Source organism: Pleurodeles waltl, chromosome 8 (genome assembly GCF_031143425.1).
Source record: "Pleurodeles waltl isolate 20211129_DDA chromosome 8, aPleWal1.hap1.20221129, whole genome shotgun sequence".
Classification (NCBI taxonomy): Eukaryota; Metazoa; Chordata; class Amphibia; order Caudata; family Salamandridae; genus Pleurodeles; species Pleurodeles waltl.
In genome coordinates, this window is record NC_090447.1 from 33,702,168 (window position 1) to 33,714,794 (window position 12,627).

Sequence of the window (12,627 nt, forward strand, 5' to 3'; positions counted from 1 at the left end):
GGGCGTGAGGTAATTCAAAAAGAAAGTTGAAGAACTCTTTGGGGGACATGGGCCCAGGGGGGTATGAGGGAGTGGGGGCTGGGAGGGACAATAGGCTGCTGTGGGGTCCAGAAAAGAATAAAGAAACTGTTATGGATTCAATATAGGTTGGTGACGAGCTACAGACGTCAGTACCAAAGTCAAGCACTTGCACCGTCTGATGCAGCATTCCTGGTTCTCCTACCTTCTGGCACATGGATACAGGCCAACACCTGTCAGCACAGCCACAAATCCCTGTGTCCTTTGATAAGTAGAGGAAGGGCTGTAGTAATTTTTAAAGAGATGCAGATGGATAAATCCTGTTCAAGACAATGGTGATGCTTCTTGTCAGGGCGCAAGGTGTTGTACTCACCTGCCGTGTGATCTGTCCCAAGAAGAACCCACTGCCATCTCTGGACGGCTCCACTCTAAGAACTGGATCTTCGGTCATGGGTAGGGGCTCGGAGGATGAGATCCTGGATACCAGTGGGAGAGTCAACCTGCGAACAGTAACCACTTTAGAGATGGATAGCGTGGTCAAGAAAGCATGTTCTTAGAGAGGTTAAAAGGGTGAGATCTTGTGCTCCGATCATTCGTACATATATTGCATTTTTTCCACTCTTCATGCCCCAGTTAATCTGAAATGCTGTTCCTCTAGCCATTAATGATAAAGATGCTTTCTTACTGGCCAGCACCTTCACGAGGACATGCTCTTGGTTTTATGTTTCAGTGAAACAGATAACAGTGAAAGTGGGTTCCTTGTACACATCTGGCCAGTTCAAAGCTATGTATTAAATATAATATTACACATGAGAAATAAACTCACAGGAGTGAGGATTGTTAGCAAGTGGGTCAACACCACAAACTTGTAAATTTGTTGGCATTTACAAACTTTCACAAAGCACATTCTCACCCTAGGTACAGTAAGAGATTTACTCCAGTTAGGGGTTGGGTAGGCCTGTATCAAAGGTGGCAGTGGGGAAGGAATTCTGTGGCTTTGTCAGATTATGTGATCCATAAGCTGACATCCAGATGGCTCTCCTGCTCTAACAGGTCATCTCTAAGTAGATATCTGCTACGTCCAAAATTGTTAAGAGCTGCAGGCAGTTCTTACCTCTCCCACTTTGCTTTATTCCAGATTCTGGTCTGCTTTCTTTCTCATCTTGCTCTTCTAGGGTAAAGTTCAGATGTTTCATGTCTGTTCTGCACTGACCAGCTCCTGCAGTGTTATGCCTTCCCTAGAAATCCCCAGATAGGCTGTTCCACATCTTCACTCACCTGTCTGAAGGCTCCTGCCCTTCCCTCTCCTTTCTCAGTTAGTTTTTCTGCACATCTCCACCCTCAGCACTACCTACCGGTAAACCAGCTCTGGCGAGTTCCTCTCCGGCTGCAGTTTCAAAGCGTGGCTCAGCACCGCTTCATTCTCTTCCTCATGTACAGAGCTGGTGCTGTACAAGATGGAGTGGACGTAGGGAACTAGGGAGAAAGGAGACTGGTAAGTGTACACTGTGGTTGTAAACATTGTTTCAAGAGATCAGTGGTGGCGCAACAACACTGTGGTGGCACCGGTATTTCACGGTAGGTCAGCATCACCCTACCTGTCGTCATGTACCAGATTTTACTTAGCTCCTTTGAGTTGATACCTTCTCTTTCATCACTGTGTACTGACACCAGGCCTCTGTCTTAAGTTTGCAGGTGAAATGTTCTGAGTTGATGAAAATGTTTATTGAGTTTGTTAACCTCCATAAAAGGCTTTGAAACATCAATATCTGCTGGGTGTGTAATCCACATAGAGGCTTGTTGAAATTTCTACTTTCAAATTTTTTCTTGTTGGATTAGCCATCTTTAAAATCTAGACAAACATATGAGCATATATATTATGTATTGTTTTATGAATGTCCTGCACGGTAGCTCCTATAGGATCCGTGCTCATAGGGGACACCCTAGTTTCAAATGTGCTGGGTGCCATGTTCTTTACTGTAGAGTATGTCAAGTTGTGTAAGTGACGTGATAGCAGAGGTAAGTCCTGGTAAGTATAGCCTTGTTCCTACACAGTCTCCAGGAAACAGAACTCATTGCGGCCAATGATGGCATTCGAATCATCCTAGACTGAGGAGAAACAGCGGCCTTCATCATGCTCGACTTCTCTGCGGCCTTTTACACGGTCTTCCATAACACCCTCACCAGAAGACTCCTCAAGATTATCATACAAGGATCTGTTCCTTGCTGCCAACATTCACATCAAAGGCCTAGAAATTTCATATGCAGAGCCCTACAGCGATTGTCTCTCAGCCCCACATTTTTCAACATATGCATGACACCACTTACCAACATCATCCAATCACAAGACATCACTGTCATCACCTACACCAGGGTTCTACAATGTCTGTCCTGGAGAGCTGGGTCCATGACAGATTTTTAGCATATCCACGTTTAGAAAAATGTAGATTTCTGAAACATCTTCTTTCTAAATGTGGATATGCTAAAATAAATTCTGGCATGGACCCGGCTCTCCAGGGCCGACTTTGCAGAACCCTGACCTACGCTGATGATACACAACTCATCTCCATGATAGACAAAACAACAAACTCCAGAACCAACTTTACCAACAGCATAACTGTGGTACCAGATTGGATACAAACCAGCTGCCTACTTCTCAACTCTGACAAGACAGAATTACTGGTCTTCAGCACCAAGATCTCCCCATGAGACTCCATCTTGTGGCATTTGGAGCTAGGATCAATACTCACCCCCACAGACCATGCAAGAAATCTAGGGATCCTCCTAGCTGGCACGCTCAACATGACGGCTCAAGTTAACGCAGTGTGCACCTTCTGTGTCTTTATCCTATGCATGCTACAATAAATCTTCAAATGGTTGCATCAGAACAGCAGACGGACCCTCACGCAAGCACTTATCACCAGCAGGCTAGACGACGGAAACACTTTATGCTGGAATATTCAAACAACTCCTACACAAACTAAAGACCAGCCAAAACACCACTGCAAGACTTATACTCGACCTCCCAAGCCGCACCCACATCACACCACACTTCAGGAAGATCACTGGCTCCCCATTCACAAGCAGAGTCAATTCAGATTTCTTGTGCACACCTACAAAGCCCTACACAAAACAGGACCAGAAGACCTGAAGAGTTGCATACACATTCAATAACTCACCAGACTCCTATGCTCTGCCTCACTCTCACACATTTCCCGCATTCACAAAAAAAAAAAAACTAGAGGTCACTCAGTCTCCTCCTTTGCATCCAAGACATGGACCAACCTCTTTCAACACATCACAGCTGCCTCCTCACTTCTTGAGTTCTGCAAGAAGCTAAAGAATTGGCTCTTCGTATAAGCACCTTGGGTACCTGCCCAAGCACCTGGACACCCTCACGGGTGATTAGTGCACTATACAGACCAGAATAACAAAACCCCAGGTTTAAACTGAATTCCTGTGCACTGTTACTGCCTTGTGATCAGCCCGGGCTTTATGTCCCACCACTTCTCTGATGCATGAAGAGATGGAAACCTCACAGTATCAAGGTACGGTTGGCTGGAAACCAGAAAAGATCTTGCAGTGGAAGAAACAAATGAAAGGTGTAGAGAAGGAAAAAGGTGTACAGGTGATAAAAGCATAGAAGAAGGGATATCAACACAGTGTAATTGAGAAAAAGTGAATGTGATCTTGAGCAATGGACTGTAAGGAAACACCAGGGATAGAGGGTTTGGGATAGAAAAGCTGTGTGGACATTATCTCATGAACAGGTTGGCAGCCAGATGCTTTACTGCTGGTGATGCTAGTGCAGCACTTACACTTCATGGCATGCAGCAGCAGTTCTAGATGCAGGTCAGCAAATGTTTTCACCATTTGTGGTGGCACGGGTCCGTGGGCCAGATGTTGCATCAATGTTATGTCTGTGGAGACAGGAACAGAGCAGCCTTCAAAGAGATTTCAGACAAATTTGGATTACTTTGAGAAACACAACAAAATTATGATTTTTCTTGCATCCAAGAACAGTAAGAGGCTCCTGAGTGGTAACAGCAACAATAAATGTTGTTTATCACTGGCGTCCTGAGGCTGCAATACTGGTGATTCCAGCTAGATGGCCAAGGACTGCATATTAGCCCTTCACTCTCACAGTGTAGCAGTTATTGCTCCCCCTGTTTGCCTCCACTGTGGAAACACAGAGGGGACATTTCTACATACTGTGTGGGACTGTCATGTCTTGGAACTGTTTTGGTGACGAGTGACATCCTGCCTGAGCAGGATTCTGGTCTGGAATGTCCCAATGGACCCCAAACCCACCCTCCTACATATTAACTCTGCATTGGCTGGTAACTGTTGTAGGAAGCTGGCTCTGTATGTACTACACCAAATGGAGGTATAGTGTGCACAGGGTCCAGGGGTCCCCCAGAGGCTTAACAGAAGCTAAAGTAGATAATACTAATGCGCTCTTTTGTGGTAGTGTGGTCGAGCAGTTATGCTTATCAGAGGGTAGTGCAAAGCATTTGTTGGACACTCACAGTTAAGAAATGAGGCACACACTCAATGACTAGATCCAGGCCAATGGTTTTTATTTAGCAAAAAAATATATATTGTTACTAGAACCAAAAGAACTTTGGTGTTTTTTGTAAATAAAGCAGTTTTAAAGTAGCAATTTTCTATTTCAAAAGTTGGCCCTCCAATTTTCCATAGGAGTCCTAGGGGGGGGGAGGGGGGGTGGGGGAAGGGTAAGAACAGACAACACTTAAGTACACTACTTACGATTCCAGTCTTCGGGATTTAGGATGTGCACAGGTCAAAGTTTAGGCTGACTCCAAAAGTGCACCACCAGCAACACGGGGCTGGCTTAGTTCAGAGGTCAAAGTTGGCGTCAGGTTTGTAATGGAATCCTTTGAGGACTGGGGGTGCACAGTAGAAAGCAGATTGCAGGTAAGTACAAGCGGTTCAAGGACACAGGCCTGGGCGGTTTAGGTCAGCACCGGGGGGGGGGGGGGGGTGAGGGACATGCACAGGATCACTTCAAACACACACCCTCAGCGGCACAGGCTGGGTCCAGGGGGTCGGTTCGGGGAACCCAAAGACAGAGGAGGCGCTTGCTGGACGTTGCTGGACCATCGGTCGAAATCCCCAAGGCCAGGAGGCTGCGGGGTTTGGGATCTCCTTGGTAGTCTGGTATCTTCATCAGATCCAGTGGAGGGAGGAGGGTCCTCTGGATTCAGGCTGCAGGCATCGTCGTGTTGGCCAGGATGGGTCAACCTAGGGTGGACTCGAGGTCTGAATCGCCTAGGGACCTTCTCTGGAGTGGGGGGGCCACCTGTACTGGGGCTGTGGGCATTGGGGGCAGGGCTTGCGTATCTGGAGCGGTTCTAGAGTACTTTTTGGAGGTTTCTTCTGGACAGGGCTGCTATCCTCAGGAGTTGTTGCTTCTCTGCTGGGCAGGCAGTCCTCCTGGGGTTTGTAGAGGTCACTGGTCCTGCAGGATGCGTCGCCTTCTTGGAGCAGAGATCTTGGAAGCTGCAGACTGGTTGGTAGGGCTGGGGCCAAGTCAGTTGTTGTCTGGAGTCTTCACTGCTGTGATCGGCTTAGCAGTCCTCCTTCTTTAATCTGAGGGCGCCAGGAATCTGGTGAGAAAGGTTCAGGGGTGCCCCTAAATACTAGATTTGGGGGTCATTACAGGGGTCAGAGGGCAGTAGTCAATGGCTACTGTTTGAGGATGGCCACACCCTTCTCGCGCCCACTCCTTTTGGGGAGAGAGGCACATTCCTAACCCTCTTGGTCTCTAGCCTCCAAAACAAGATGGAAAATTCTGCAAGGAGGGGGTCACTTCAGCTCTGGACACCTTAGGGGCAGTCCCAGCTGAAGTGGTCCCGAATCCTTGTTTTTCCTAATTTTCCCACAGGACTTGCTGCCAGAAGTGGGGCTTGCTCCGGGGGGGGCAGGCATCTCCACTAGCTGGAGTGCCCTGGGGCACTGTAAGGAGGCCTGAGCCTTTGAGGCTCACTGCCAAGTGTTAGTGTCTGCAGGGGGAGGTGTGAAGCACCTCCACCAAGAGCAGGCTTTGTTTCTGACCCCCATGGGGTCAGAAACCTGTCTGTTATTGGCGGGCTGGCACAGACTGGTCATCCTTACACGAAAGGGTTGGATAAAATACAGCAGGCATCTCTAAGATGCCCTCTGTGTGCATTGTACAAGAAATCCGACACTGGCATCAGTGAGGGTTTATTGTGCTGAGAAGTTTGATACCAAACTTCACAGCCTTCAGTGAAGCCATCATGGAGCTGTGGTCTTCGTAATGACAAACTCCCAGCCAATGTACTTTATATGGCCACGCTGCACTTACAATGTCTAAGAAAGGACTTAGACACGGTAGAGGCCTATTGCTCATGCAGCTATGCCCTCACATGTGGTATAGTGCACCCTGTGTAAGGCCTGCTAAATGGATGACTTTACCTGTGCCACAGGCAGTGGTTTGTAAGCATGGCACCCTGGATGGAGTGCCATGTCAACTTTGCTTTTTTCTCCCCACCAGCACACACAATCTGCAATGGCAGTGTGCATGTGCTTGGTGAGGGGTCCCTCCAGGTGGCACAATACATGCTGCAGCCCTTAGAGACCCTCCGTGGTCACAGAGCCTTTGGTACCACTGGTACCTTTTACAAGGGACTTAGCTGTGTGCAAATGGTGGAAACAATGGTACAGTTTAGGGAAAGAACCCTGTGCTGGGGCCGGTTAGCAGGATCCCAGCACACACTCAGTCAAGTTAGCATCAATACCAGGCCAAAAGTGGCACTTTCCTACAACTGTTACAAACTAATGCTGCTCTTCCTCGGACTGACCTGTGCCAAACGAGACATAGCTAAGTAATGGAAAACCACAACTCTTTCTTTGGCCTAATAGAAAAATGGGGATGGACCACTGCCTGGGTTTAAAAGTAGCAGTGTATAGGACAAGGGGCTGCCCACAGAAACATGCTAAGGTGTGGCAGGTGTGTGCGGACTACCAGGGTACAGTGCTGGACCTACACGTCCCATGTGGCAAACTGATGAACTGAATTAGATGATGAAATTCAAACTTTATGGGCAGATACACATATTGGATGGGTTAATATGATTGTTGCTGATTTCATTTATGATGTATATAGAGATTGCTGGAGACGGGCGGGCACTGAGTATATGCATACAGGCAGTGTTTCTGAGTCAAAACAAATAAAATCTGTGAAAAAAATAAAGTCAACGAAACCTACAAGTGTCTACCATGTTCATGTCACTATCCAGCAGTATTGCTCTATCTCATGCTTAGTGGTTTGCTGGCCATGAGACCAGAGGCGACTGTCCCTCCTTCAACTGAGTCATCTGACTACTCACAATAAGCAGAGGAGGAGCTCACTGTCCTCATCCCCTTCTGAGAGTGCAAGTGATGCCAATGGCTATTCCTTTCTGAGGTTTCTGAGGTAGGGTTGAAGCGGGTTCGCATGTACTAAACTGGGGTTCCCTAGTGGTACCTTTGCCAACTAAACAATTGGCATTGAAAGTCTACCTCATAACTTAATAAGGGCACACCATTTGACCTCAAAAGCCAGAAGAAAATCGGATTTTAAAGTCCAAACACTTTAACCCTCTTGGTAACAGTAAGAGAAGCCTTCTGGTCATACCACTCCTTCAGGAGCTACTGGACGAGAGAAATGTAATCATCTACCATGTGCACAAGCTGGGGCACCTTCTTACTGAGGCCCAGCAAGCAGTTCACCAGATCATGTGTGGCTGCCCCAGCCTTCTTCCACAAAAGTGAAAGGGCCTCACAGAGGGTGCCTTTAGGCGCTCAAATTGCTGGAGGCTCACGTCTTTCTTTGGCACCTCCCCATAGGCAAAGCAAAAGCATAAGCGTAGTAGGAGAATGGCCAACTTTCCCCTGAAAGGATATTCCAGAGTCCTTTTCTGCTCTTCAGTGTCTATAAAAGATAGTATGTCGCCCTGACCTCATCCCACATTGTTTTCATGTACATGGTCAGGAGGTTTGTCCCTCAGTCAGAGACCACAGTCCTGGGGAGTCCAAATCTGCAAAAGATTCCAAGGAGGTATCTAGTTTCCACATGTGCAGCAGTGGTCCTTACGGAAAAAGCCTTAGTGATCCACCACAGCAAACATGTGCTTGTTCCCTGATGTTATTGAGGTTTTAAGAGCACCATGGGTTAATGCCATTAAAAGGATTCTCCTAGTACGTGGAAGGGCACCAGTAGAACCCTAGTGTGGCCTTCTGACCTGCCCCTGCAAACCAAGCCTACATTGGTCTATCCTGGGCCAGTGGATAGAAAGGGGGTCCCCTATCTTTTTTCTGCCTTATGCCTGAGTGCTCAACTTAAGATACCTCGTGGATGAGCTGCATCTGGAAATTCCTGTGCCGTGGCGATACCACCAGTGTCTTGCTAGTGCCCGGCTCTTGGTCTTAGGGCCCAATGAAAAGGAGACCTTCAAACCTAGCTTGATGTTACCAGTCACTCCTTTAGAGCCTGGTCCTCTGTGCTCATCCCTCTAGAGTAGGATACTCAGTATGAAGCTTGGAGAACTCATCCTTGGATGCACAAAGCAACATGCTCTGGAAAAACATGATGTCCTTCAAGGTTTTCAGCCTCCACTCCCTCTAGAAGAGGAGTCGCTGGGGCCTAAACCTATGTTGTCATAGAGCATGTACTGACTTTCTGCATAACGTTGTCCGGTTCAGACATCTCATCTTAATGAGGTAGTTCTGCTTAATTAGGAGGCTGTTGACAGTGAACACAGATAATGTGAACCCCGGGACCACAAGGTAATGCCTAGAAAAAAAGAAATGCAAATCTTTTCCTTTATTTCTACTTCCATAGTGGCCATCTTTTCATCCATTGACTTGTAGCATTGTTTCCCTTCAGGAAGGGACTAGTTTGTCGAGGTTGGCAAATGTCCACTTCATCTTTTGAGCAGCAATGTCTCTCATAGAAGAGACTGTCATTCTCCTGATGCTTGCATCTTGGACCAAGGACATGGTGTTCGGGTGCACATGCGTCAGCCGGATCTCCATAGAGACCACTGCTTGGTCCCTCTCGGGTGCGCTCCACACTGAACAGAATGTTCCCCATGCTAGAGGCACTGGCACTTGTAGTGCCCTTTCTCATCTCCCATGCAGTGCCCCCTGGTGGTTGGTTTGGAGATGACAATCGTAGCTAGGATTTCCTTATTTGTCCATGTCCATAGAATATATTCACCCTGGACTTTTGTTGTGCTGGGAACCACTGGAATTATCCTTTTCGGGCTTCTGACTGTGAGTTTGTGCCCCCCTTAGGATTGAGGTAATGAGGGTCCTGCCCTCTAGGCAACTCTATTGACCACCCATTTGTCAGATGTCACATAGACACTTATGCCTTTGTTAGTCAGCTATTTACACCCGGAGCCCTGGTGGACGACCCTCTCTAGTTACCCCACGAGCAAAAAGTGCTGTAGGTCTTTTTATTTTAACCTCCAGCCATGTCACTCATCCATTCCGGTTTCCTCCAGTCCTCATTCTTGCTATTCATGAGGCTGCCTGTGAGCTGGGGGTGTAATAGTTCCAGGTTCTTCAGCCCCAATGCTTCGGCCTCTCCTGAACAAGGAAAGTCTGAATTGGGCAGTAGCGGAGAGACCCTGTGTGGGGTAGACTGATGCCCCTTTCAGCAGTGAACTCTGTCGTAGAGACAGCCTCAGGGCCGCAGGTCTGGGAGTCAGGTAGTAGCTATGAGCTAACCCTTCTTCTTGCCAGAACAGGCATCATTCAGCCTAGTTGCTGGCAGGTCTCGCAGCTCGGTTTCTGCCCACTTCTATCTGCCATTGGAGAGTAGTATATCGGTCAATGACTTGAAGTATTACTGCTGTGAGGTACCACTAGAGTGGAGTTTAGTAATAACTGCTTGACCACCACCCTAGGGGGAAATCAGTGGTTACTCTGCATTACTGGTAAAAATGAATGATGCTTACTCCTGGTGTCTTGGGGCACAAAGCTTCATCATTTGATTGGAGTGCACTAGTTTTGAGAAATCAACTTTGGATATAGTGTTTGTCCTTTTATTTACGATGCTCCTTCAGTTTGTACTTGAAATAACTGGCTTGTGTGCAGTTAGCCCCACTGCTAATGTGAGAACTTCAAAGGCACCACTGAATGTCAGTGTTTGCCTTTTTTAATGGTCTGACTTGACAGCACATCAGAGCACCACTAGAGAGGGACTTTTGCCCCACCCACATGTTGGGAGCCAGGAGCAGGTTTTGATTGGCCAGATGTTGAGTGCTTCCACAGAACAAGCTTTTTCAATGCAACGGGTCTCGCATTTGCCTGAGTTAGAGCTATTAGTGTTGTAAAGAAAAAAAAAATACAGCTCAATCGCCCTGCATGGAAAAGAAACCGATAAAATAGTCCGGACACCATGCTGAAAACATCGAGCCTCGTAGGTCTTTAGTACTTTACCGGTGCTGTGTAGGTGGGCTAAACACCGGAAGAGGCATGACGTATGCATGCCTTTCACAAATGAAAGCAAGCGGAGTTTAAAAGGCAAGCCCACGAACCAATGTAAGTGACTGACGTGACATGGGCGTGGTTAGAAGCCTATACAGAGATTACAGAATGGGACGGAGCACTTTGCGCTCGCCCATGGAAAAGAGCTTGTTGTTGCCGTCTGCAGCAGATGTGATTTTTTGTATCCCGCTTGCTGACGTGGAACTTTCAGGAGAGCACACAAATGACATTGTAATGCTGTAAAAGTCTCTTACATAACTAAATAATTTGTTGTGTTTGTCTTTCTCTGGCAGCAGCACAGATGGGAGGAGGGCAGTCATTAACCTACATGGATGTTTAGGTCAGGCTTGACAGTGGAACTGTCACCTAACTTTATAACGTACATAAATATTATTCTACAGTTCTTTTTGCTTCCGCGCAAATACATATTAATTCACACTGCTATTTACTTGTAATCCTTCACATTACCATACAACATTCTTTGAAAGACAGCTCTATTGGTGTTGCCAGTTTAAATAGAGAAAATGCCCTTATGTACCACCACTATGGTTTCGTGTACTTATAATATTTAACATTTGACAAACGGATATGGGAATATTGTATGATGCTAGGTGAAATTATTTTATGAAAGGTGGACTTGACTGTAAAATGTTCTAAAAGGCTGCTGCCTTAAATTGAAACCAGCAAAATATTTTTGCTGCGAGGTTTTGCTCAGCAGTTTTTAACTCCAAAACGTATTTCACGTTCATGATCAACAATATGTCTCAACATAAAGTTGTATGTGATCAGAAAGAAGCTTAATAGGCCATCACTCCAGGAATGTGCGGTGAGTTTGCATCAACACAGTAGGACAGTGTAATGAATGCCTGTTGTACCGCTGTACGTCAGATCTCGCGGACAGCCAATCACAAGGCATGAAGGGTGTGGATGCTCAACAAACGAGAGCACAGGGCTCCCCCGCACTCATCCTTGCATCTTCTCGCAAGAGGACCCACCTTCGCCTTCAGTGAGCAGAAAATCCGTGGGATCAAGCAAGCCGGAAGCCGAGCCCACCATGGACAACACGATCACTCGTACTCTCTGGAGCCGGGGGTCTGCCGGCTGCAAATCCAGGAACTTCGCAGGGATGAAGGTCACTCCTAGGAGTAGAAAAACAAAATGGTTGACTTTAAGGTGTGTGTCCCACATAGCTACTCCAAGGTGTCAAATCACAGATTAAGGGAGAAAATGAGCAGGTTCTACATGACCTCACTTGGTCACACCGTCATCGTTGTTTAACATTTATAACCAATTAGACAATACATCTAGTTTGGCAAACCACGGGAAGCAGAGGACCCCCCCTTTACAATTGAAAAGGAAATTGTTTTCAGGGACTGCCGAAGCTGCCACCTGAACGATGATAGATGTGCGGATGAGCCAAAGAATTACGAGTGCAAAAAGTGGGATTTGGAAAACTAGTGCATTGGTGGGTACCTGGTGAAAACTACATGAGTTCTCTTCCTTACCTGACCTCCACTTCCGGTCATTTTCCGAACTGGAAAGTGTAGGAATCAAGGAAAGAGCCCCATTATACTCGGAGCTTTTATTACCACACAGGAGGGTGTGGGTGTGTGTGTGTGGGGTGGTGGGGGGCGGGGGGGTATATATATATATATATACACACACACATACATACATACACGTGGGGGGTTGTAGGGTCTCAGTTCCAGACTCCGAGTGGATGCTTGAACACAGCACAGCTTGAGAGTTGGAGCAGCGGAGTATTAACACACAAGAAGGCAAAGAGTAGTTGAGAGCACCACCAGGGCACATCAAGAGGAAGAACAGATGCTTGCGACTACATTACTTTGAGGACAGAGACTTATGGGTGCGCGTAAAATCTAAAGGGAACAAGATAGAGGTGCTTGACTACATTTCTGGTTCCCCAGCCTCACCTACAAACCTATCCCTTCCAGTTGATATATTCCGCAGATGGAATTACTGATGTATTTAAACTGCTTTCAAATGCACCCGGTCTCATACTCGTTGGACAAACTTATATCTAATGGTCCCCAGTCTAGAGACCTGTGAAACTTGTTAGATTCACAA

At 46.9% G+C, this 12,627-nt stretch overlaps 1 protein-coding gene across 2 annotated transcripts in view; it reads right to left on the bottom strand.

Annotated features, from left to right (window-relative positions):
- The window catches only part of LOC138249690 (putative methyltransferase NSUN7), a 73,022-nt gene that overhangs the window by 12,698 nt on the left and 47,697 nt on the right, over nucleotides 1–12,627 (bottom strand). For both annotated transcript variants that reach the window (XM_069203669.1, XM_069203668.1), the window contains 4 exons: nucleotides 11,535–11,678; nucleotides 3,837–3,938; nucleotides 1,374–1,494; nucleotides 392–518 (listed from right to left, as the gene is read on the bottom strand). In XM_069203669.1, the coding sequence (XP_069059770.1) occupies nucleotides 392–518; nucleotides 1,374–1,494; nucleotides 3,837–3,938; nucleotides 11,535–11,678 (494 nt within the window). The remainder of the gene's footprint in view (nucleotides 1–391; nucleotides 519–1,373; nucleotides 1,495–3,836; nucleotides 3,939–11,534; nucleotides 11,679–12,627) is intronic.